Consider the following 27,389-nt stretch of genomic DNA (forward strand, 5'->3'; position numbering starts at 1 on the left):
GACACTAGGGGCAATTTAGCATGGCCAATCCACCGAACCTGCACATCTTTGGACGGTGGAAGGAAACCGGAGCACCCGGAGGAAACCCACCTAGACACGGGGAGAATGTGCAGACTCCGCACAGAGAGTGACCCAAGCCGCAATCGAACCTGGGACCCTGGAGCTGTGAAACAACTGTGCTAACCACTGTGCTACTGTGCAGTTAAGCTCACTTAAATATGTTTGCGCCAGATTCTCCCAAGGACCAGGATTGAATGGAGACCATGCCGTGGCACCGTTTAGCACTGGTCCAGGCGTATTGGCACCTGGGAGGTCTCCAAGGAGATGGGAGGTCCCCGGGTGGTTGGGTTCTGGGTAGGGTAGGGTGGTATCCTGACACTCCCAATGCCACCGGGCACCTTGGCACTGCTGCTCTTGCAAGTGGCACTGTCAAGCTGACTGGGCAACTGCCGGGGTGCCAGGCTGACTGTGCCAAGATGCCCGGGTTTGCCCATGCTGGGAATTGGGCCCGGGGATGCCCTGCCCTTATGAGATGGGATGAGGGAGGCTCGAGGAATCCCTATTTGGTAAATTGGGATGTCGAGTGGGAAGGGGGGAGTTGAGAGATCGGAGCGACATTTGAAAATTAACTGATCTCTTCTGAGTGCAGGAAATGAAGCTAAGTGTGGGCTTGACAAGGAAGAGTGCCATTTAATAGCGGGGCTGTTCTCGGTGCTGCAGGCGCCAAGGAACACCCCATTAAACGCCCCCAAAACAGAACCCTGTTTTCTATTAAATCGCACCCTGTATTTTTCTATTGTCACTCTTGTCAGCTATTGTGAGACAGCCTCTAGTTATTCCTATTGCTTTTGTACAACATTAGCAGTATATATTTACATAGTGCCTTTAATGCAGAAAACCGTTTCATGGTTCTTCAGAGATGGAATCATGGTAAATTAAAATTGATCAAAAGAGAACATAAGAACATAAGAACATAAGAACTAGGAGCAGGAGTAGGCCATCTGGCCCCTCGAGCCTGCTCCACCATTCAATGAGATCATGGCTGATCTTTTGTGGACTCAGCTCCACTTTCCGGCCCGAACACCATAACCCTTAATCCCTTTATTCTTCAAAAAACTATCTATCTTTATCTTAAAAACATTTAATGAAGGAACCTCTACTGCTTCACTGGGCAAGGAATTCCATAGATTCACAACCCTTTGGGTGAAGAAGTTTCTCCTAAACTCAGTCCTAAATCTACTTCCCCTTATTTTGAGGCTATGCCCCCTAGTTCTGCTTTCACCCGCCAGTGGAAACAACCTGCCCGCATCTATCCTGTCTATTCCCTTCATAATTTTATATGTTTCTATAAGATCCCCCCTTATCCTTCTAAATTCCAACGAGTACAGTCCCAGTCTACTCAACCTCTCCTCGTAATCCAACCCCTTCAGCTCTGGGATTAACCTAGTGAATCTCCTCTGCACACCCTCCAGTGCCAGTACATCCTTTCTCAAGTAAGGAGACCAAAACTGAACACAATACTCCAGGTGTGGCCTCACTAACACCTTATACAATTGCAGCAGAACTTCCCTAGTCTTAAACTCCATCCCTCTAGCAATGAAGGACAACATTCCATTTGCCTTCTTAATCACCTGTTGCACCTGTAAACCAACTTTTTGCAACTCATGCACTAGCACACCCAGGTCTCTCTGCACAGCAGCATGTTTTAATATTTTGTCATTTAAATAATAATCCCTTTTGCTGTTATTCCTACCAAAATGGATAACCTCACATTTGTCAACATTGTATTCCATCTGCCAGACGCTAGCCCATTCACTCAGCCTATCCAAATCCCTCTGCAGACTTCCAGTATCCTCTGCACTTTTTGCTTTACCACTTATCTTCGTGCCGTCTGCAAACTTGGACACATTGCCCTTGGTCCCCAACTCCAAATCATCTATGTAAATTGTGAACAGTTGTGGGCCCAACACTGATCCCTGAGGGACACCACTAGCTACTGATTGCCAACCAGAGAAACACCCATTAATCCCCACTCTTTGCTTTCTATTAATTAACCAATCCTCTATCCATGCTACTACTTTCCCCTTAATGCCATGCATCTTTATCTTATGCAGCAACCTTTTGTGTGGCACCTTGTCAAAGGCTTTCTCGAAATCCAGATATACCACATCCATTGGCTCCCCGTTACCTACCGCACTGTTAATGTCCTCAAAAAATTCCACTAAATTAGTTAGGCATGACCTGCCCTTTATGAACCCATGCTGCGTCTGCCCAATGGGACAATTTCCATCCAGATGCCTCGCTATTTCTTCCTTGATGATAGATTCCAGCATCTTCCCTACTACTGAAGTTAAGCTCACTGGCCTATAATTACCCGCTTTCTGCCTACCTCCTTTTTTAAACAGTGGTGTCACGTTTGCTAATTTCCAATCCGCCGGGACCACCCCAAGTCTAGTGAATTTTGGTAAATTATCACTAGTGCATTTGCAATTTCCCTAGCCATCTCATTTAGCACTCTGGGATGCATTCCATCAGGTCCAGGAGACTTGTCTACCTTTAGCCCCATTCGCTTGCCCATCACTATCTCCTTGGTGATAACAATCCTCTCAAGGTCCTCACCTGTCATAGCCTCATTTCCATCAGTCACTGGCATGTTATTTGTGTCTTCCACTGTGAAGACCGATCCAAAAAACCTGTTCAGTTCCTCAGCCATTTCCTCATCTCCCATTATTAAATCTCCCCTCTCATCCTCTAAAGGACCAATATTTACCTTAGCCACTCTTTTTTGTTTTATGTATTTGTAGAAACGTTTACTATCTGATTTTATATTCTGAGCAAGTTTACTCTCATAATCTATCTTACTCTTCTTTATAGCTTTTTTAGTAGCTTTCTGTTGCCCCCTAAAGATTTCCCAGTCCTCTAGTCTCCCACTGATCTTTACTACTTTGTATGTTTTTTCCTTCAATTTGATACTCTCCCTTATTTCCTTAGATATCCACGGTCGATTTTCCCTCTTTTCACCGTCCTTCCTTTTTGTTGGTATAAACCTTTGCTGAGCACTGTGAAAAATCACTTGGAAGGTTCTCCACTGTTCCTCAACTGTTTCACCATAAAGTCTTTGCTCCCAGTCTACCTTAGCTAGTTCTTCTCTCATCCCATTGTAATCTCCTTTGTTTAAGCACAAAACACTAGTGCTTGATTTTACCTTCTCACCCTCCATCTGTATTTTAAATTCCACCATATTGTGATCACTCCTTCCGAGAGGATCCCTAACTATGAGATCCTGAATCAATCCTGTCTCATTGCACAGGACCAGTTCTAGGACCGCTTGTTCCCTTGTAGGTTCCATTACATACTGTTCTAGGAAACTATCGCGGATACATTCAATAAACTGCTCCTCAAGGCTGCCTTGACCGACCTGGTTAAACCAACCGACATGTAGATTCAAATCCCCCATGATAACTGCTGTACCATTTCTACATGCATCAGTCATTTCTTTGTTTATTGCCTGCCCCACCATAATGTTACTATTTGGTGGCCTATAGATTACTCCTATCAGTGACTTTTTCGCCTTACTATTCCTGATTTCCACCCAAATGGATTCAACCTTATCCTCCATAGCACCAATGTCATCCCTTACTGTTGCCCGGATGTCATCCTTAAATAACAGAGCTACACCACCTCCCTTACCATCCACTTTCTCCTTCCGAATAGTTTGATACCCTTGGATATTTAACTCCCAGTCGTGACCATCCTTTAACCATGTTTCAGTAATGGCCACTAAATCATAGTCATTCACGATGATTTGCGCCATCAACTCATTTACCTTATTCCGAATACTACGAGCATTCAGGTAAAGTACACTTATGTTGGCTTTTTTACCTCTCTTCTGAATCTTAACACCTCGATCAGTAACCTCTCCTAAGTTATATTTCCTCTTAACCTTTCTCCTAATTTTCCTTGTCGTTGAACCCATATCTTCATGTAACAACCTGCTGCGTCGTTACCATTAATGTTTTCACTTCCCGTTTTATTTATTTTATTATTCCTGGTCCTATTCACTGAGCTCCCCTCAGTCACTGTACCTTGTACTGTCGCCCTTTTTGATGTTTGACTATGGCTTCTCTGCCTTACACTTTCCCCCTTATTGCCTTTTATTTCTGTTATAGTAACTAGAGTTTGAAGATACAATCAGAACAGCCGTGATCTTATCAAATGCCGGAGCAGGTTCATGAGGACTTAATGGGTTACTCTTGCACCTAGATACAGCTGTTAATAGTCGGACAAAGGGAGGGAGATGTGCAAATGGCTAGAGGCAATGGAGTGGAAGGTTCAGTGGTTGGGCTGGAAAAGATTCCAAAGATAAGGAACAGTGAGGGCATGAAAGAATTTAAGCATGGGATTGCAAATTTCAATTTTGAGTTGTTGGTGAATTGGTAGCCAATTTAAGTTAACAAGCACAATGGTAACAGGTGATTACGAGCTGGTGCAGGATGGCCTATTGACATCAGAGTTTTGGGGAGGTCAGCTCAGAATCATCAAACCTGGAGTTGATAAAAGCATGGATGATGCTTTCTGCAGCAGATGGGCTGAGATGGAGGTAATTGATATTATTGAGAAGAAGATTGATAGTACTTAGAGAGAGAGAGAGAGAGAGAGTATCAGAAGCTCAGTCTGGGTTGAATAGATTTGCAAACAGTCTGGTTCAGCCTAAGATAATGCTCTTGGGATGGGGTAGGGGATGCATTAGTAGCCAGGGCAATTACTTTTCAGGCTGGGACCAAAGAGAATGGCTCCAGTATTTCACTGGAGGAAATTGTGACTTGTTCATGACTGGATACCAAATGGTCTGAAAAAATAGAGTGGAGAGGCTGAATTATGTAGTAGTGAGGTAGAACCTTTGAATGTTGTGAACATACGTAAATCCAAGCTGTCTATATAAAATATTGTGATCTGTTATGCAGTATTAATATACAGTTAACTAATTTCTATTTTCCTGTGTGTTGTCTTTTTTATAATTCAACACCATTGTTCACCCAACTTTCCATTTTCCCCCATGATCTTATGAGCAGCTTTCAATTTACTTTGCACATAATCTAGCCGATCTGTTTCTTTCCTTTTTGTGGAAGGTAAGACTAGTAATCTCATCATCCAAGTTGTGATTATCGTGCAGCATGTTAAAGAATGATTTGCCAGCGCTGCCTCGTTAGCACTGCCCCCTCATGGATTGTTCAAAAATTGACTGTATGAAAATCCAACAGATTGGAGTAAATGTAAAAACATTAGCAAAGTATATAACACTATTGTAAATGTGTTTTAGAACATTTAACATCTCTAATATACAGATAACTTGGGCCTTCAAGTAACCTTTGGAAATAAGTGTTAGCAAAACACTAATTTCTTACATTTGTTTTTGCAAATTGCCTTTTAAATTACATTTAATTAAATGTACTTTAGTTTAAAAACAAAATATATATTTTTTAACTTGTCCAGCTGATTTAGCATTGCATTTCATTTCAAGAAACCTATTAATTTGTTAAATGTTAATGCCTCAGGCAAAAAAAATGCAAACAAAAGTACAGGTTAACCAGATATACTGGTGCAGTGTCAAATTTTGAGATGCAGGATATGTTGGCCATATCGTTTCTAATTCTATAATGTTGTTTTCCTATTTATTTGAGTCCCCAAAGATCAGTAAAACTATTCTTTTTAAATGAAAAATATTAGTCCCAGTAGGCAATTTATTTTGAACCAAATATTTTTTTGAAACATTATGCAACAGTTCAATTATTTAATTCAAGCCTATTTAAAAATATCAATTACAGAAAACTTCACTTTGACTGGGGATTGGTTTAGAGGGAGCACTGATTTTGTGATTTTAAAAAAAAATTAGAGTACCCAATTCTATTTTTTTCCAATTAAGGGACAATTTAGTGGGACCTGTTTCCGGAGTTATTTTCGGGGCCTTCCAGTGACCAGACGACGGGAGCGGAGCAGGCACCTGCACCGCCGCCTCCCACTGGCCTGGGACCCCGGGAGGAGCCTGAGGAGATCCCACCTGTCGGTGATTCTGTTGGCGGGATCAAGGCAGGCCCTGAGTTGGTTGGTGGGCCCGTGTCGCCCGCCGCACTCAATGTGGTGGAGGATTCGGGCCCAGAGGGCAACTGTCCGAAGGCTATCAGCCGCCCAGTGTCGGGAGCGCAGGGTGCACGAGACGCTCTGCAGCGGGGTGTGGGTCTCACTCGTGCCTGACACTGTGTCACCCTTCAACCCCTCTGGGGAACTCCCAGAATCTGGCACATCATAATTGAAGGTTCTTTTGTTTTTCTGCCTCTATAGATAGTTCAGGCAGTACTCTATTTGCCGCCCCCCCCCCCTTCACCAACACTCCGACTCCCTCCCTCCCAACCACCCTCCTTTCTCATCTCTCCCCACCACCCCCCTTCCTTTCCCTTCTGTCGGTATGGAGGCGAGAGTATCTGGTCTCTCCAGCGCAAAGTTTAGTGCTTGTACCATTTGTATTTTGTTTACATTGGTACTGAGGGGAGGATATCCTGTTTCTCCAACACAAAATTAGTGTTTGTACCGTTTGGCCTTGTATATATATTTTACTGTTTTAATAAAAAGATATGGCCAATCCACCTAGCCTGCACATCTTTTGAGTTGTGGAGGGTGAGACCCACGTAGACATAGGAAGAATGTGCAAACTCCACACAGACAGTGACCCAGGGCCGGGATCGGATCAAACCTGTATCCTTAGCGCCGTGAGGCAGCAGTGCTAACCACTGCGCCACCATGCCACCCTGATTTTGTAATTTCTATTGATAACCTAGGCTGGGTGTGCAAGGCACAATTTCAAAATTTGAAGGAGATGCAAAACTTGGAAATATTGTGAACTGAGGAGGATAGTGATTTTTAAAAAAAAATTTTGAGTACCCAATTTATTTTATTTTTTCAAATTAAGGGGTAATTAAGTGTGGCCAATCCACCTAACCTGCACATCTTTGGGTTGTGGGGGTGAAACCCAAGCAGACACGGGGAGAATGTGCAAACTCCACATGGACAATGACCCAGGGCCGGGATTCAAACCCAGCTCCTCAGCGTCGCAGTCCCAGTGGTAACCACTGTGCCGCGTGCCACCCCAGATAGTGATAGATTTGATACTGGTAGGCTGGTGGAATGGGCAAACATATGGCAGATGAAACTTAATGTAGAGAAGTGGTGAAGTGATAAACTTTAGTCAGAAGGCAACTGCTACAGGCCTGCCCCTAGCTCCCAGGTGAATGAGCAATGGCAACCAGTATAGCCAAGGTCGCGCTCCCCCCCCCCCCCCCCCCCCAGGTCAAACTTCTTCATCTCCAGGCCCTGCAGCAGTTCCCACCGCTATTTGGAGAGAGTCAGCCAGACTCCAGCCATGTGATCCCGGCCACCCCTGCCATCACAACCACATATGGAGCAGAAGAACGGATGGCCAAACGGCAAAGGAGAGTTTACCATCCAGTGGTGCTCAGGTGGTGTTAGAGCTGGGCTCTGGGAACTCTACACCCCTGACCAGACATACCAGTATACTTGGAAAAAATGAGTTTTAATTAACTGCTCTATGGATTATGCTAGTCTTGTATCTAAGTAACCATAATTCTGTTGTCTCTTGATATCTGTTTCTGGATCTGTTGTCAATAATACACCTCTCGTGTCAGGTGATTCAGCACATCATATAATCATTGTGTCATTAATGTGTCTGTGATATAATCACAGATAACACCTTAACCTATGTTGACAACTATTCGCAGAATTATTCGACAATTTTATTTAAAATAAAATACGCTAGCTTTGATTTCGCTGAGTCGTAGTGACTTACGACTAATGACTTGCGGATCCTTTAAAAATGGCATCTGGAACCTGATTTCAGGATTTGCGATCGCATTCCCAGCGTTTCTTATTTTCAACAGGGCCTGTTAAGGCAGTGGGCTGGTTTGGGTCAAAAGCACATCTTTCACTCCCAACCTGGCCGTTCCATTGTCGTGATAGGCATGTCCAAGTCCTTCATAATTTTCACTGAGTTAATCAACTACCAGTGATGTGTAGCTGACACCTGATTAGCAGGTAATGCTTTTACAAAATCCAAATACCTTTATAGTAAACAGGTCTTTATTTGATTTTAAACCATTCATCAATAAGTGATTGGTTATCAGAATTTGATGAATGGATTAGTAAAAATTAGAATGCATGGCATCGTAGGTAATCTTAGCACACGGGTTGAAAATTGCTTGGGTGGTAGGAAATGGGGAGTACAGTTAAAGGGTACAGCTCGGTTGGCTCGAGTGCGATGCAGAATGACACCAACAGCACAGGGTCAATTCTCGTACCGGCTGTGGTAATTCGTGGAGGCCTTGCTCCGTGCTTGCGGAAAATACCAATTGTGGACTACAGCTAATTATGTATTCCAATTGAAGACGGTGAAAACTGGTATTTTCCACTGTAATGTACATATGTTGGCTTTCTAACATATATAGTCAACCACTTTGAAGGAATAGATCAAGCTTGATGCTGTAGGATAATAGCGATCCTGATCAGATCATTTCAGGCTGTATACTGTGCAAACTAATTAGTAGGCATAAGGCCATCACTATCGGTGCTGAAAAGTGCCCAAGACTACTTCAAATGACCATGGACGGCCAAGGAATCTAAAAAAATTGAGCAACAGGTGAAACTAGCTGTTTCATGCTGCTACTATGTAGTAGTGACACAAGTATTATCTTCCACTAACAGGATGCTGTCATCAAACTGAAAAACACTCAAATGAGTAATGTGGTATATGAATTTCATGCCAGTGGGATGTTAGGTATGTAAGTCGAACAATCTCCCTTACTCGGAATGCATCAAACAACACGTCTCTTCTGTTGTCCACAACAGGCAAGTTACAGACCATATCCCGTAAATGCATTTACAGGATGTAAGCATTGCTGACTAGACCAGCATTTATTGCCCTTTCCTAATTGTCCTTGGGAAGTTGGTGGTGAGCTGCCTTCTTGAATCGCTGCAGTCCTTGTGGAGTAGGTGCACCCACAATCGTTAGGGAGGGAGTTCCAGAATTTTGAGCCAGTAACCGTGAAGGAACAGGGATGTATTTGCAAGTCAGGATGGTGAATGACTTGAGGGGAGCTTCCATGTGTTTCCTGCCCTTGTTCTTCTAAAACGTAGTGGTTATGGGTTTCCAAGGTGCTGGCTAAGGAGCTTTGGATGCTTCGCACTGCTGGTGCTGTGCTTCAGTGGTGGAGGGGGTGAATGTTTGTGGAAGAAGTGGCAATCAAGTGGGCTGCTCTGACTTGTGTCTTATAGATGATGAACAGACTTTGGGGAGTCAGGAGGTGGGTTACTCACCACAAGATTCCTAGCTTCTGCTCTTGTATTTATAGAGTTTCTGATCAAATGGTAACTCCAGGATGTTGATTATGGGGGGTTCAATGATGGTAATGCCATTAAATGTCAAGGGGCAATTATTAGATTCTCTCTTGTTGGAAATGATCAATGCCGAGCACTTCTGCGACTGAATTGGACTTGTCACTTGTCAGCTGTGATGAATGTAAGAAATTGTCTTGTTTTATATATTTTGCACTAATGTTATTAAAACCAAGGTTAAAATGCATATAGATGGCATGACTGCTGGAGCAGTGATTAAAGTGTTGTAAAAGTGAGATGATTATTGAGTTGATGAAGTGTTCTGCCAATAGATCTTGAGAACCATTTACTTGTTTACAGATAGCTAGCTAATGGAATATTGTTTGGGTTTGAAGGACCCCTAGGTTGTAGATAAATTATAAGGGGTATTGTGTTTGGTTAAACAAATCATGGGACATCTTGTAAGAAGAGACAAAATGATGCCTTATGCTTTGGGTGCAGATGATGTAGTTAATGAGAGGAGTCCGATCTGTCTAGAGTCAGTAGATCCTAGAACTGTAATCTGAACAGAGATGTTGCAGTTTGGTCCTGAAAGGTTCTCTTACCAAAGATTGTGCACAACTAAAAACAAGTAAAACCCTATTTGTTAACTTTATTCATGAGTGGTATTTAATATATTGGTTAATTGGAATAATTGATTGGACACGTTGCAGGTTTAGGAAGTAAGTTACAATTTATTATTTTACTAAACTTTTTGTAACGACTAACTGTAAAGATTTTTCTCTGCTGCTAATGTGGTTAATTTTGTGATTAAATGATAGTTTGTTTTAACATAAAAGATGTGTTTTACAAATTGAAAATAGTTGGGTTCGCGTTTGAGATCATAACACAGCTCAAGCATGGATTTTGTCCAGGTCTTTTGTATTTGGACATGGACTGCATCATTATCTAAGGAGTCACAAATGGTGCTGGACATTGTGCCATCAACAGCGAACATCTCCGCTTCTGAACTTGTCATGGATGGAAGCTTCAAGAAGACCACCATCATACCGGTGCCAAAGAAGAACCAGGCAACATGCCTCAATGACGACTGTCCGGTGGCCCTGACTTCAGTAGTAATGAAGTGCTTCAAGAGGTTGGTCATGAAGCGCATCACCTCCATACTCCCAGAACACCTTGAGCCATTGCAATTTGCATACCGCCGCAACCGGTCAACCGCAGACGCCATCTCCCTGGCCCTACACTCATTCCTAGAGCATCTCGACAACAAGGACTCCTACATCAGACTCCTATTCATTGACTACAGCTCCGCCTTCAACACCATAATCCCAGCCAAGCTCACATCAAAGCTCCAAAACCAAGGACTTGACTCCTCACTCTGCAACTGGATCCTCGACTTTCTGACCCACAGACCATAATCAGTAAGAATAAACAACACCTCCTCTACGATTGTCCTCAATACTGGGGCCCGCAAGACTGCATGCATATTCCCTGTACACACAAGACTGCGTGGCAAAATTTGGTTCCAACTCCATCTACAAGTTTGCTGACGATGCAATCATGGTGGGTCGGATCTCGAATAACGACGAGTCAGAATACAGGAGGGAGATAGAGAACCTAGTGGAGTGGTGCAGCGACAACAATCTATCCCTCAATGCCAGCAAAGCTAAAGAGCTGGTCATTGACTTCAGGAAGCAAAGTACTGTACACACCCCTGTCAGCATCAATGGGGCCGAGGTGGAGATGGTTAGCAGTTTCAAATTCCTAAGGGTGCACATCTCCAAAAATCTGTCCTGGTCCACCCACGTCAACACGACCACCAAGAAAGCACAACAGCGCCTATACTTCCTCAGGAAACTAAGGAAATTTGGCATGTCCACATTAATTCTTATCAACTTTTACAGCTGCACCATAGAAAGCATCTGGCTGCATCACAGCCTGGTATGGCAACTGCTCGGCCCAAGACCGCAAGAAACTTCAGAGAGTCGTGAACACAGCCCAGTCCATCACAAGAACCTGCCTCCCATCCATTGACTCCATCCACACCTCCCACAGCCTGGGGAAAGTAGGTGGGATAATCAAAGACCCCTCCCACCAGGCTGACTCGCTCTTCCAACTTTTTCCATCGGGCAGGAGATACAAAAGTCTGAGAACACGCACGAACAGACTCAAAAGCAGCTTCTACCCCGCTGTTACCAGACTCCTAAGCGACCCTCTATGGACTGACCTCATTAACACTACACCCCGCTATGCTTCATCCGATGCCGGTGTTTATGTAGTTACATTGTGTACCTTGTGTTGCCCTATTTTGTATTTTCTTTTATTTCCTTTTCTTTTCATGTACATAATGATCTGTTGAGCTGCTCGCAGAAAAATACTTTTCACTGTACCTCGGTACACGTGACAATAAACAAAATCCAAATCCAAAGATGATTAATGAAGCAGCTGAAGTTGGTTGAGCCTGGGACACTACCATGAGGAATTCTTCCAGTGATATCCTGGAACTGAGGTGATTGACCTCCAACCTCCACAACCATTTTCTTTAGTGCCAGGTATGAGTTCAACCAGTAAATTCTATGATTGGACAACACTTGCTCAATCTTCAATGTGCCAAGAATTACACTGAACAACGAATTTAAGATTGTCAGTCGGGCTCACACTGTGGCATATTTGCATGTACTGGAAGCTACATTTTAATACACAGTACTCTGTTCTATGCAGTCTGAAATAACATTTACATTGTGCCTCCTTCTGGTAAACAAAAGTGATAGCCATTCCTCAGGACAATGTCTTGGCCAATCAGAGTCAAGCTACCTGATTTAAATTTCAAACAATGCTTGGCAGTTAACTGTCAGTCACTATCAATTTGTGCATTCTTCATGGAAACACCTTCACCAAACAGAGAGAAAATCAATCAGCACTCTCTTCTCATAAGGTATAAGTGTGTTGTTTTCTCTTGCATTGGTATTCTTGCGAACTGGCCTGGTGTGTGCAAGGTGAAAACTTTGACAAAATGCCTTTCTTTTCTCAATATTCAAATAGAGTTGTATCTCAACTTCAAATGACATTAAGCTGGGAAGAACATTACATGTGTGGCTGGGTGCAAGAAATTGCAAAGGAACATAGATTAAGTGGACAGAACTGAGAGGAAGTGAAATGTCAGGCCAACAATTTTGGATCGAAGACACATATATTTTCTAAATGAGAAGAGATTACAAAATGTGGAGAAGCAAGGAGATTTGTGTGCCCAATACAGAAATCAGAAAAAGCTAGTGTGCATATTCGATGAACTTTTTTTTCTGCAAGGAGTTTAAGTCATCCATTTTTCTCCACTTCCACTTGTCTGCATTTGGCCCGTATCCCTCTATACCCACCCTGCCCATGTAACTGACTAACTGCTTTTTAAAGGACAAGCTTGTACCAGCCTCTACCACTGCTTCTGGCAGCCCATTCCAAATGTTCACCACCCTCTGTGTGAAGAAATTTCCCATATGGTCTCTTTTGTATCTCTCTCCTCATGCCTTAAACCTATGCCCTCTACCTTTGGGAAAATATGTCGACTATCTACCTTCTCGATGCTTCACATTATTTTATAGACCTCTATCAGATCATCCCTAAGCCTCCTATGCTCCAGGTAAAAAAAGTCCCAGCATATCCAGCCTCTCCTTATAACTCAGACCATCAAGTCCTGGTAGCATCCTCGTAAATCTCTTCTTCACTCTTTCTAGTTTCACAATATCCTTCCTATAATAGGGTGACCAGAACTGAACACAGTATTCCATGTGTGATCTTACCAATGTCTTGTACAACTTCAACAAGATGTCTCAATTCCTGTGTTCAATATTGTGACCAATAAAACCTGGCATGCTGAATGCCTTCTTCACCACCCTGTCCACTTGCAACTCCACCTTCAAGGAGCTATGAACCTGTATTCCTAGATCTCTTTGTTCTGTAACTCTCTCCAACTCCCTACCATTAACTGAATAGGTCCTGCCCTGATTTGATCTGCCAAAATGCATCACCTCACATTTATCCAAATTAAACTCCATCTGCCATTCATCGGCCCACTGACCCAATATGTCAAGAACCTGTTGCAATCTTATATAATCTTCTTCATTATCCACTATGCCACCAATCTTCGTGTCATCTGCAAACTTACTAACCATGCCTCCTAAATTCTCATCCAAATCATTAATATAAATCACAAATAACAGTGGACCCAGGACCGATCCCTGAGGCACACCGCTGGACACAGGCCTCCAGTTTAACAACAACCCTCCACAACCACCCTTTGGCTTCGGTCACCAAGCCAATATTGTATCCAATTGGCTATCTCGCCCTGGATTCCGTGAGATTTAACCTTTTGCAACAACCTACCATGTGGTACCTTGTCAAAGGCCTTGTAAAGTCCATGTAGACAACATCGACCACACTGCCCTCATCTACCTTCTTGGTTACCCCTTCAAAAAACTCAATCAAATTCCTGAGACATGACTTTCCCCTTACAAAGCCATGCTGACTTTCCCTAATTAGCCCTTGCCTGTCTAAATGCCTGTAGATCCTGTCCCTCAGAATGCCTTCGAACAACTTACCTACTACAGAAGTAAGACTCACCGGTCAGTAGTTCCCAGGTTTATCCCTACAGCCCTTCTTAAACAAGGGCACAACATTTGCTACCCTCCAATCTTCAGGCACCTCTCCTGTGCCTGTCGATGATTTAAGTATCTCAGCTAGGGGGCCGGCAGTTTGCTCCCTAGCCTGCCACAACGTCCTGGGATACATTTCATCAGGTCCCGGGGATTTGTCTATCTTGATGCGCTTTAATACCTCCAGCACCTCCTTTTCTGTAATATCTACACTCCTCAAGACATCACTTTTTATTTCCCCAATTTCCCTAACATTCGTGCGTTTCTCAACAGTAAATACTGCCAAGAAATATTCATTTAGGACCTCTCCCAGCCCTTGTGGATCCGCACATAGATGACCCTGTTTATCCTTAAGAGGCCCTACCCTCTCCCTAGTCACTCTTTTGTCCTTAATGGATCTGTAAAAGCTCTTTGGATTTTCCTTTGCCTTATCTGCCAAGACAATCTCATGTCCCCTTTTTGCCCTCCTGACTTCTCTCTTAACTCTACTCCGACAAGCCCTATATTCTTCAAGTGATCCACTTGATACCAGCTGCCTCTGCATGTCATATGTCTCCTTCTTCCTTTTGACCATGGCCTCAATATCCCGAGTCATCCAAGGTGCCCTACTTCTACCAGCCTTACCCTTCACTCTAAGAGGAATGTGCTCACCCTGAACCCTAGTTAACACACTTTTGAAACACTCCCACTTACCAGCTCTCCCCTTGCCTGTAAACAGGCTCCCCAATCAACTTTTGAAAGTTCCCGCCTAATACCCTCGAAATTGGCCTTGCCCAAATTTTGTCACAGAAGCTTCCTTCTATTATGATCCCAGGCCAGACCCCAACAGTGGCTAGGATACAGGACAGAAACTCAATATTTTATTTTAATTTTGTAAGACTGTGAGGAAAGGATACTTTGCTCCAGGAGTGATTGCACAAAGAAATAGGGATATTTTATATTAAAACGAACTTTATCACTAACACAGTATTATAATCCTTAATATCACACCTGAAAATAGCTTACAATTACCCCTTAAACAATACTACTCAGTACAGTAAATACAATACCCTTAATTGCTATCTTTATTTCCACTTAAACAATAAGAAAGTAAACCATCTCAGCACCCAATCCACCTTAAATACCAATTGCAAAGAGGAATATTTGCTTTACAGAGCTAAAAGGGATCTTTTGACACTGCTTTACAGAAAAGACTTTACTCCGGTCAGACCATGCAGAAGCTCTGGCTGTATGTCTTCAAAAGCTGTTTCAACTGGCTTGTTTCAGCCCCCCTTTGGCCTCAGTCATGTCTGCACTGCTTTAAAGACTTACATTTAATCTATTTTTTATTTTTAACTGAACCGCAGAGAGCAAAAATGTGACCTACAGTCCCAGCTTCATCCAGAAGAGAACTGAACTGAAAATGCTTTCTCAAAAAAGCCTCCGCTCCATCCAGCAATGACATAATCTCACCAAGCTGAAAACACATTAACTTCCCAGGGAATCCCCTTAATCAAAACAAAACTGCATTAGCCCAAGCTTTTTACATTAGTTAGTTGCACCTCTGGCTCCCAAAAGCTTTGCTGTCTTTCAACCTGAATCTTTTAAAATATGATTTCAACAGTGAAACAAACTCTAACTTAGGCTTTTACCCTTTACTCACCAAATACTTATAATACAATAGATCTGAAATTCCTACATTCACCACACGCTGTTGTCACGCCGGTTTTTCACAAATACCAAATTCCCTTTCTGCAGCACAGTATGACAAGTTTGCAAATGTTACAGCTTTCAACTTGAAATCAGCTTTGAACTTAATTTGTTTTGTTGGAAGTCACATTTCTGTCATTGTTCAGCATGTGGGGTCTGCCCAGTGCATGTGTGCCTGAAACTACCACACATCTTTTCAATGCAGCTCTTTCTTATTGCCTACTTGATCACTTGCGCCCAGTTATAAGATGAGAAAACGTGTATTTGTGAGGTGAAAAACTGAAGCTGACTTCTGATGTGTGTAGCATGCCATGGTTTAAATTGGGGGGAGCTGCCTTGTAAGTTGGTATATGCAAAAATATGATTTTTTTTGCCGGAAAAATGGGTTTGTCATATGCCAAGTCGACTTATGCGCCATTACCTATGGTAATAATTTGATCAAAATCAATGTGTACATAAAGAAAATGTGATGCATGTTGTGAGTATGGAGCATTAGAAGATGTTCTACAAAAATGGAATTAGATGACTTTAAAGGAATAAGGATAGCTACATGGACAATATGATGACTGGGCCAGAATCAGAGCAGCTGTAAAAGGAAGGCTTCTGGATTGGCGTGATGCGCCAATGGATGTGCTAAACCCTTTTGGTGATCTACTTATTTGCATGATGTAGACATAAAAGATAAAGTAGAAAGAATTTATAAAGTGCTTTTCATGATCACCAGATGCCTCGAAGCACTTTATAGCCAATGAGTACTTTTGAAATGTAAAGTAAGTAGTAAAGTTGCCATTGTTCCAGGTGACCATTGGCTGCTTTCCCCTTTTGAGGGGGAGAGGTGACTGGTGGTGATTTAGCCTGAGGATCACCACACCTCAGACAAGATTGAGAAGGCAGGGCCTTCATGAACAACCTCAGCTGGTACAAGAATTGAACCCGCGCTGTTGGTCTCACTCTGAATCACAAACCATCTGTCCAGCCAATCAAACTAAACAGAGTAAAATGAACATGAATGTAATGTGGAGAGAATAGGTTTGTTTGATCAAAAGCCCCTTCTCATTTTATACTTTAATGTTCTTACAGTAGTCCTTTACCGTCGTTTTCACTTTTTGGGAAGATGAAAACGGATGTATTGAATTAACTGCCTGTTACACTTGGAAGGTAAAATCATGTGTGAGTTGTACTGCCACTCTCCTACTGCTGTTGAGGTGCACATTTATATTCTGCGTAATATGAAGGATAGCACAGAATTAAATGCGAGTAGAGTTCTGTCTGCAAATACAAGAATGGCATTTGCATAGAATCATCCGTTTGTTTTTAAAGTTATTTATCCTGTATGTGTATTTTGTAGTTTTGTAGCACTATTTATGCAGGAGGTTTATTCTGAGAATTTAAGAAATACTCTAGAGGTTTTGTGTGTTTCTGTAATTCCGACAAATTACTTCAAAGATTTCATTGAAGTTATAGATTGCTTCTTATTATTGTTATCAAGTAAATGGTCTGCTTTGGGGATTTTGCTGTACGTTATATTTTGGGGCAAGTTTTGCAAGGCACTAATCCTGGCCTAGAGCTATATTTGGTAGGGGCATAGATTGCAAATAATTTATTTCGCATAATATGGTCAATTATGCAATTGCCACTTCTGTCCACCAAGGGTCTGCACTACAAATGGAGTCTCAATATTTATCTTGTCGTAGCAATCATAATCATGGTTTCTTCCTTTATTCCTTAGAACATCCCAAGATACATAATGGCCAGGTTGAATGTCCTCTGGGCTATAAAAAAATGAACCAGACAAGCTGTAAAGGTGAGTGATAAAATATTAAAAGATTGAATGTTGAATCATGTGACACAATTGAGGAGGGAATGCAATTCTGTGTCCCATTACTAAATAAGGCAGTATATTAAGATGTTTAAGTAGTCATATGCTGAATGGCTTGCTTCTGTGTTGTAGCCAATCGTGTCTGTGCCAGATTAACTCACCTAAACCCACTCCCTTGCTTTTTCGCCTTAGTCCTGCTTTTTTTTCTCTTCGGGTAATTAACCAATTCTTTCTTGAAAGCAGTGATTGAATTTGTATCCACTGTACATTCAGGCAGTGTATTTTTTTCTCTGAGGATTGTGTGACTTTGAAACTCTGCCTCAGAAGATGGTGGAGGCAGGCTCATTGATTATTTTTAAGGCAGATGTAGATAGATTCTTGTTAGGCAAAGAAATCAAAGGTTATTATGGGTAGATGGGAATGTAGAGCTTGGAACACAAGCAGATCAATCATGGCCTGATGAATGACGGTGCAGGCTGGGAGGCTGAATGGCCGCCTTCTGCCTATATTTCATCACTCATTGCATACAATGTTTTATTTACTTCACAATTGTTTCTTTTGCCAATCATCTTAAGGCCATGTCTTTTGATTCTTGACAGTCCCATCACCAGGAATAGTTTCTCTCTATCTATTCTGCCCAGGTCCCTCATGATTTTGAACATTTCCAGCAAATCTCCTTTCAATCTTCTCCTCTTGATGGAGAACAAGCCCAGCTTATAGATACATAGATACATAGAAGATAGGATCAGGAGCCTTTTGGCCCTTCGAGCCTGCTCCGCCATTCATCACGATCATGGCTGATCATGCAACTCAATAGCCTAATCCTGCTTTCTCCCCATAACCTTTGATCCCATTCTCCCCAAGTGCTATATCTAGCCGCCTCTTGAATATATTCAAAGTTTTAGCATTAACTACTTCCTGTAGTAATGAAGTCCACAGGCTCGCCACTCTTTGTGTGAAGAAATGTCTCCTTATATCTGTCTGAAATGGTTTACCCTGAATCCAGACTGTGAACCCTGGTCCTGGACACACCCAGCATTGGTAACATCTTCCCTGCATCTATCTACCCTGTCTAGTCCCGTTAAAATTTTATAAGTCTCCATGAGAACCCCCCCTCATTCTTCTGAACTCCAGCGAGAACAATCCTAACCTGGTCAATCGCTCCTCATATGGCAGTCCCGCCATCCCTGGAATCAGTCAAGTAAATTTTGCTGCACTCCTTCAAGGGCAAGAACATCCTTCCTCAGAGAAGGGGAACAAAACTGCACACAATACTCCAAGTGTGGCCTCACCAAGGCCCTGTATAATTGCAGCAACACATCCCTGCTTCTATACTCGAAATCTCTCGCAATGAAAGCCAACATACCATTAGCCTTCTTTACCGACTGCTGCACCTGCATGCTTATCTTCAGCGACTGGTGCACAAGGACACCCAGATCCCGCTGCACACTCCCCTCTCCCAATTTACAACCATTCAGGTAGGAATCTACCTTCCTGTTTTTGCTTCCAAGGTGAATAACCTCACACTTATCCAAATTATACTGCATCTGCCATTGATTTGCCCACTCACCCAACCTGTCCAGATCATGCTGTAGAATCCCTGCATCCTCGTCACAATTCACCCTCCACTTAACTTGGTATCATCTGCAAACTTTGGGATGTTACATTTTGTTCCCTCATCCAAATCATTTATATTGTGAATAGCTGGGGTCCCAGCACCAATCCCTGTGGTACCCCACTAGTTACTGCCTGCCAATTTGAAAAGGACCCATTAATGCCTACTCTTTATTTCTTCTCTGCCAACCAGTTTTCTGTCCACCTCAATACATTTCCCCCAATCCCATGCGCTTCTCTAATACCATTGAAAAATGTTACAAATGCTGCATATCTGAAATTTAAAAAAAAGAAAATGCTGAAATTATTCAGGTTAGGCAGCATCTCTGGAGAGAGAAAAGTTAATGGGCAGAACTTACAGGCCTCACTCAGGCAAGTCTGGTATGGAGACATTTAATCGGATCGGATGGGATGGTTGTGGGTGGGGATCCTGCTACCTTCATGCCACGGCCCTGATTAAATTCACAGTGGAAAAACCCAGCAATGTTCTTCCTGTACTTCTGGCCTTCTTGTACTGTCAATTCAGGTCCTTAAGTGAGCAGATAATGCCACTTTGAGGCCTCATCCTGCCACTGCTGGTGTTCACCCAGTGGCAGGTGGGGGACACACCATGCAGCTGTTGTGGGGTGTTGGATACCATTCGGTAAGTCTTGATGAAGTCTTTGTAGTCTTAAGTAGGTTAACTCTATGTATTTATTAACTACAAGACCTATAGATATATAGAATTAAAAGTTCACACTAGGAGCTGTCTTCATGCTTGCTCGTGCACACAGCTCTGTCGCAACACTGACCTCTAGGTGCAGGTCTCTTGCATCGCTGTGTGGGTGATACTATACTCATTCCCACATTAAACCACATGTGCCAGACCCTCATTACACTTGCCCCTCAGGTCTTTATCCAATATATTTCAAGTTCCCCCTGTTAAGTCTCTGAGTAGATGGGTTCAGGCAGTCTGGAGACCTACTAAACTTTCCATATCCCATTCACACTGGGGTTGGAGGAATGGTAGGCACTGTCATTGCAGGTAAACTCTGTTGATTTAGGGTAGTTGTTCTGACAAATGGGTACATTTTCATCCTCTCTTTTTTTAATTCCTTGGCATTGTTCTGCTCTTTGTTGATTCAGCAGTTGTGATAGTTTTTGTTGCATCCTGTTTCTTTTTTGAATATTGTGCTCATCCTCTTCATGTCAATTTTTCCTGTTCCTTCATCATGTGGGTCACTGTGATGTCCTCTATGATGAAAGATGGCCTTCCCTGTAAGGATATGGCTTTTTAGTATAAATTACAGTATAAATTACACTGATATATCAGTTCATTCAAAATCTTCAGGTGTGCTCTTTAGAGATTTGCCAATCTCATATAATTTGTTTTAAGGTTTTGCCTTAAGAGGTTATCTTGACATGTGGTGGGCTTTTCCACAACCCCCTATAGTGTGCTTTGCGGCAGTGGAGGTGCCCACCATTGGCCAGTGGTGGGATCACTGATCCCGCCGTGACCAATGGGGTTCCCTGTTGTTTGCGTCCTCTGCAGCCACGGAACCTGCTGAAAATCCTGCCCAGTATCTATTATTTAATGCTCAATAATAAAATGGTCTCTCTTCTTAATCCCAGATATCAATGAATGCCTGATGTCAGGAATGTGTCAAAATGCTAACTGTTTGAACACCAGAGGTAGCTACAGATGTACCTGTAAACCTGGGTATATGTTGGATACATCAAGGAGCCACTGCATCTGTAAGTAATATTCTGATGATTCTACGTCAAGTAAATCAGTCACATGCCTGGATACAGTTAAGGCAGGCAGATGTTGAACATCTCAAACTATCATCCAGTTTTGATAATCCATTTTATGTTAAAATGTTGCCATACTCTCAATGGAGGAGACTGTGTGCACGGTGCTTAGGTTCAAAACAGTGCCGAGACCGTGGCATGCAGACTCTCGGGAATCTCCGCCAGATCGTATCAGATATCCCGCTGGACATTCAACATCTGCCTGATAACGGCACCTAGGGCTCATCAACTGCCTGAGACTCAGCTTCATTCTGGTCTTCAGCTCTCTGACAACTGGCACACTGGGCACTCTCACCTCAGCCAGCTCCTCATGCGAATCCAAATGCATCACATCATGTCATAGCCGTTGACCTGAGCTACCACTTCTGCCCAGGCCTCCTTCATTTTGTGGCATGGCCTCCTCATTCCATCCCACGGCATCAGGATGTCCTGCTTGGCACTCACTGCCCCGCCCTTCTGACTGTGCACAGGAACTCGCCCGAAAAGCAGGGGTCAGAGTGCCCACCTGCACTGCCCATCCTCCCAGCTTGTCGAGAGTGTGCTGATGTCATCACTGTAGCTTATATTTGGGCAGCTTCCCGTGCCGTCCCTAGAACTCCTGGCAAACTTCAGGGTGCTGCCTCAAACAATTTGAAATGCCCTGCTGCATCCCCACTGGACCTGGCTGGCGCCTACCACATCCCTGCCCTGCTGGCAGCCCTTCTCCAATGTGCATGTGCATTTCACACTGGCCAGCCCTGAATTGACCACCCAGCATGAAATTGCGTTGCTTCAACAATTGAGGCTGAAAGGATCATAGCCTCTTCCACCACCATTGGCATTGTGCATTCGACAGGCACAAAATTCAGGCCCAAGTGGCCCAAAGGTCAAGATACATTTTGTCATTTAAATGGTTGATTGGATTTGGTCATTAACGCCCATGAAGGCGTTGGAAACCTATCCCAGATGTGCAAATTACCTATCCCAGATGTGAAAATTCTTTTTCCCATAACTTAATGTGTGGTTGACCTTTGAGACAAGGATTTCATTAGGTTCTGTTCTGCAACATACCAGTGGAACAGAGTCCTCAGAATGTCTAGGCCATGTGTATGTAATGTATTCAGTTCTGGCAAGTAATGAACCCCTTAATAAAATTTTGTAATAAACTTTCCAGTTCAGTAATAGAGTTTCCTAAATTTAGTCCAAATATTTATGTCAGCTAATCTCAACCTAATTGCTACATACCTTGGGCGAAATTCTCCCCAAACGGCGCGATGTACGCCGACTGGCGCCAAAAATGGCGCCAATCAGACGGGCATCGCGCCAGCCCAAAGGTGCGGAATGCTCCGCATCTTTGGGGGCCGAGCCCCAACATTGAGGGGCTAGGCCGGCGCCGGAGGGATTTCCGCCCCGCCAGCTGGCATAAATGGCGTTTGTTGCCCCGCCAGCTGGCGGAAATGGCGTTTGGTGCCCCACCAGCTGGCGCGGAAATGCGGCGCATGCGCGGGAGCGTCAGCGGCCGCCGACAGTTTCCCGCGCATGCGCAGTGGGGAGAGTCTCTTCCGCCTCCGCCATGGTGGAGGCCGTGGCGAAGGCGGAAGGGAAAGAGTGCCCCCACGGCACAGGCCCGCCCGCGGATCGGTGGGCCCCGATCGCGGGCCAGGCCACCATGGGGGCACCCCCCCGGGGTCAGATCGCCCCCCCCCCCCCCCAAGGACCCCGGAGCCTGCCCACGCCGCCTGGTCCCGCCGGTAAATACCAGCTTTGATTTACGCCGGCGGGACATGCAATTTCTGGGCGAGACTTCGGCCCATCCGGGCCGGAGAATTGAGCGGGGGTTCCCGCCAACCGGCGCGGCCCGATTCCCGCCCCCGCCCAATCTCCGGTACCGGAGACTTTGGCGGGGGCGGGGGCGGGATTCACGGCGGCCAACGGCCATTCTCCGACCCGGCGGGGGGTCGGAGAATGACGCCCCTTGTTACTGACACTACAGATAAAAGGTAGCTTTTCTAATCTAAACATTGTTGGGTGGCACCTGCCCACCAGGTGCATCTCAGGTGCCTATCTTAGCTGGGGGAAGAAATAGCAGTGCATATCCACCCTTTTGAAGAACACAAATACCTCCACTTTCCCCTCCATTAAGAGGGGCAGTTCTTGAAATCTCACAGGTTGAATATTCAGGTATCGAGGCAAGCAAGCTGGTGTGTGCCTTTTTTCCCAAATTTGTGCAACAGCCATCTGACAAATCCGAGACTGGAACCAGGGAAACTCGATGTCGGAAGCAACTGCTCAGACAGACTCCTCCTGATATGGGTGCCTGCGTTGTCTGCTTAAATAAGGTTCCATGGAAATTGGTGATGAAGGCTAGGATCCTGTTCCAACTTTAATTTTAGCCATTTACATGGTTTACTACTGATAGCAAGAGTGAAGTGGAAAGTCCACAGAAATTTGGAAACAGGCAGGGTTTTCTGGCTCCACGGTGGATGCGGAGAGCCAGCTAATAGTCCATTGAAATCGGTGGCACTGGAAAGTCCCACCTGTTATGTTTGAAATACAAAGAACAAAGAAAGAACAAAGAACAATACAGTACAGGAACAAGCCCTTCGACCCTCCAAGCCTGTGCCGGTCATGATACCAACCTTTGCCAAAACCCTCAGCGCTTCTTTATGCCGTATCCCTCTATACCCATTCTATCCATGTGTTTGTCAAGATGCCTTTTGAACTACGTTAATGTATCTGCTTCCACAACCTCACCTGGCAACGCATTCCAGGCCCTCACCACCTTCTGAGTAAAAAAAACCTGCCTCGCATATCTCCTCTAAAGTGTGCACCACAGACCTTAAACCTATGCCCCCTGGTGACTGACCCCTCCACCCTGGGAAAGAGTGCCTGCCCATCCACTCTATCCATGCCCCTCATAATATTGTAGACCTCTATCAGGCCACCCCTCAACCTATGTCTTTCTGATGAAAACAATCCCAGTCTATTCAGCCTCTCCACATAGCTAACACCCTCCAGACCAGACAACATCCTGGTAAACCTCCTCTGCACCCTCTCCAAAGCCTCCACATCCTTCTGGTAGTGTGGCGACCAGAATTATGCGCAATATTCCAAATGCGTCCTTACCAAAGTTCTATACAACTGTAACATGACCTGCCAGTTTTTATACTCGATGCCCCTTTTAATGAAGCAAGCATTCCGTATGCTTTCTTGACTACCTTGTCCACTTGTGTTGCCACCTTCAAAGATCCGTGGACTTGCATGCCCAGATCTCTATGACTTTCTATATTCCTAAGAGTTTTACCATTTACGTTATATTTCACCTCTGTTAGTCCTACCAAAATGCATTACCTCACATTTGTCCGGATTAAACTCCATTTGCCATTTCTCTGCCCAAAACTCCAACCTATCTATGTCCTACTGTATCTTCTGACAATCCTTAACACTATCTGCCACTCCACTAACCTTGGTGTCATCCCCAAACTTACTAATCAAACCGGCTACATTTTCCTCCAAATCGTTTATGTACACAACAAACAACAGAGGCCCAAGCACCGATCTCTGTGGAATACCACTCGTCACAACCTTCCATTCAGAAAAACACCCTTCTACTGCTACCCTTTGCCTTCTGTGACCGAGCCAGTTCTGTATCCATCTTACCACCTCACTTCTGATCCAATGTGGCTTCACCTTTTGTACCAGTCTGCCAATGTCAAAGGCTTTACTGAAGTCTATATAAACAACATCCACCGCCCTCCCCTCATCGATCATCTTTGTCACCTCCTCAAAAAACTCGATCAAGTTAGTGAGGCATGACCTCCCCTTCACAAAACCATGCTGTCTATCGCTTCTGAGTCCATTTGTTTCCAAATGGTTATAAATCCTGTCCCTGAGAATTCTCTCCAATAATTTACCTACTATCGACGTGAGACCCACCGGCCGATAGTTTCTAGGATTATCCCTGCTACCTTTCTTAAACAGCGGTACCACATTAGCTATTCTCCATTCCTCTGGGATCTCACGTGTAGCCAATGAGGATACAAAGATGTCCGTCAAGACCCCAGCAATTTCCTCCCTTGCTTCCCTCAGTATTCTTGGATAAATCCCATCTGGCCCAGGAGACTTATCTACCTTAATATCTTTTAAAAGACCCAATACCTCCTCCTTTTCAATGTTAACATGACCCGGACTGTGCACACGTCCTACCCAGGAATCAACTTCCACGAAGTCCCTTTCTTTAGTGAACACTGATGCAAAGTACTAATTTAGTAGCTCGGCCATTTCCTCTGTCTCAACACATGGATTCCCCCTTTGTCCTTAAATGGTCCAATCCTTTCCCTGGCCACCCTCTTGCTTTTTACATATGAATAAAAAGCTTTGAGATTCATCTTAATCCTACTTGGGGGCTGGTTTAGCACAGTGGGCTAAACAGCTAGCTTGTAATGCAGAACAAGGCCAGCAGCTCGGGTTCAATTCCCCTACCGGCCTCCCTGAACAGGTGCCAGAATGTGGCGACTAGGGGCTTTTCACAGTAACTTAATTGAAGCCTACTTCTGACAATAAGTGATTATTATTACTTGCCAAGGACTATTCATGACCCCTCCTAATTTCCCGCTTCAGTACCTTCCTACTTTCTTTATACTCCTCAAGGGTTTCGACTGTTCCCACCTTCTAGACTATACAAAAGCCTCCTTTTTCTTTTTGACAAGGTTCACAATATCCCTCGTTATCCAAGGCTCCCTAAACTTCCCATACTTATCCTTCATTCTCTCAGGAACCTGACTTTCCTGAATCCTAATCAACTGTCACTTGAAAGACTCCCACATGTCCGACATTGATTTATTATCCAACTGCCGCACCTAACCCAAATTCTTCAATTCCTGCCTAATGTTATCGTAATTTGCCTTTCCCCACTTTAGCACCTTATCGCAAGGGTTACCCTCATCCCTGTCCAAAAGTACCCTAAAACTTATCGAATTGTGGTCACTACTCCCAAAATGTTCCCCTACTGAATCCTCAACCACCTGTCCAGGCTCATTCCCCAATACCAGGTCCAGTACTGCCCCTTCCCTAGTTAAACTATCTGCATATTGCATCAAGAAGGCTTCCTGGATACACCTTACAAACTCTGCCCCATCCAAACCCCTAGCACTAGGTGAGTCCCAGTCAATAGAGGGGAAATTAAAATCCCCTACCACAACAACCCTGTTACTTTTGTACCTATCCAAAATCTCTCTACCTGCCTCCTCCTCTATCTCTCACTGGCAGTTGTAATAAACACCCAACATTGTGACTGCCCCCTTCCTGTTCCTGAGCACTACCCAGATTGCCTCATTGTATGAGCCCTCCAGGGTGTCCTCGTGCAGTACGGCTATAATATTCTCCCTCACCAGTAATGCTACTCCCCCACCCCTTTTACATCCCTCTCTATCTCTCCTGAACCATCTATATCCTCCAACGTTCTGCTGCCAATCCTCCCCTTCCTTTAACCATGATTCTGTGATAGCCACAACATCGTAATTCCAAGTACTAGTAAGTGCTCTAAGTTCATCTGCCTTACCCGCTATACTTCTGACGCTGGAACAAATTCACTTCAAGCCACTGTGTCTGAGCAGACAGAGTGATGTTGATCTCTTATTTTTGTGCTCTATTTCCACTTCAGTTTTTACACCTTCTAAGGTTCCCTCCCCCCCCCCCCCCCCGCCATACTAATTTAAATCCTCCTGAGTGACTTTGTCAAACTTCCCGTCAGGATATTAGTGCTCCTCCAGTTTAGATGAACCCATCCTTGTACAGGCCACACCTGCCCCAGAAGATATCCCAGTGGTCCAGAAATCTGAAACTCTCCCTCCTGCACCACCAGTTTAGCCACATATTTAGCTGCACTATCCTCCTATTTCTAGCCTCACTGGCACGTGGCACAGGGAGTAATCCTGAGATTACAACCCCAGAGGTCCTGCTTTTTAGCTTATTGCCTAACTCCCTGAACTCCTTCTGCAAGACCTCATCACGCTTCCTGCCTATGTCGTTAGTACCTATGTCTAGCACAACCTCCAGCTGTTCACCCTCCCCCTTCAGGATGTCCTGTGTTCGTTCAGAGACATCCTTGACCCTGGCACCAGGGAAGCAACTTACCATCCTGGAGTCTCTTTCCCATCCACAGAAACGCCTACCTGTGTCCCTTATTATAAATAGCTGCAATGGTCACATTGTTTCAATGGTGCAATAAATTGGAACTGAAGAAGGCAGTGTTGGGGTCACTTACCAGCCTTACTGTTTTCTTTCTTTCTTCAAATAGTTCAGGAACTGATAGTTCTCCAACAAGACTGCCGTCTAGCAAGTGACTGTATTTGGTCACTATCTCAAAGCTAATGGAGCGGAATCTCTTTCCTGCAAATTGGAGGGTAGCTAATGGAACCCCACTATGTAAAAAGGGAGGTGTAAAGAAAATA

At 44.1% G+C, this 27,389-nt stretch overlaps 1 protein-coding gene across 1 annotated transcript in view; it reads left to right on the top strand.

Annotated features, from left to right (window-relative positions):
• LOC140404691 (latent-transforming growth factor beta-binding protein 2-like) overlaps nt 1–27,389 on the top strand; it is a 685,726-nt gene that overhangs the window by 269,144 nt on the left and 389,193 nt on the right. Inside the window, exons 9-10 of the mRNA XM_072493356.1 lie at nt 17,464–17,538; nt 20,779–20,901. Of these exons, the coding sequence (XP_072349457.1) occupies nt 17,464–17,538; nt 20,779–20,901 (198 nt within the window). The remainder of the gene's footprint in view (nt 1–17,463; nt 17,539–20,778; nt 20,902–27,389) is intronic.

This window comes from Scyliorhinus torazame, chromosome 2 (assembly GCF_047496885.1).
Source record: "Scyliorhinus torazame isolate Kashiwa2021f chromosome 2, sScyTor2.1, whole genome shotgun sequence".
NCBI lineage: Eukaryota > Metazoa > Chordata > Chondrichthyes > Carcharhiniformes > Scyliorhinidae > Scyliorhinus > Scyliorhinus torazame.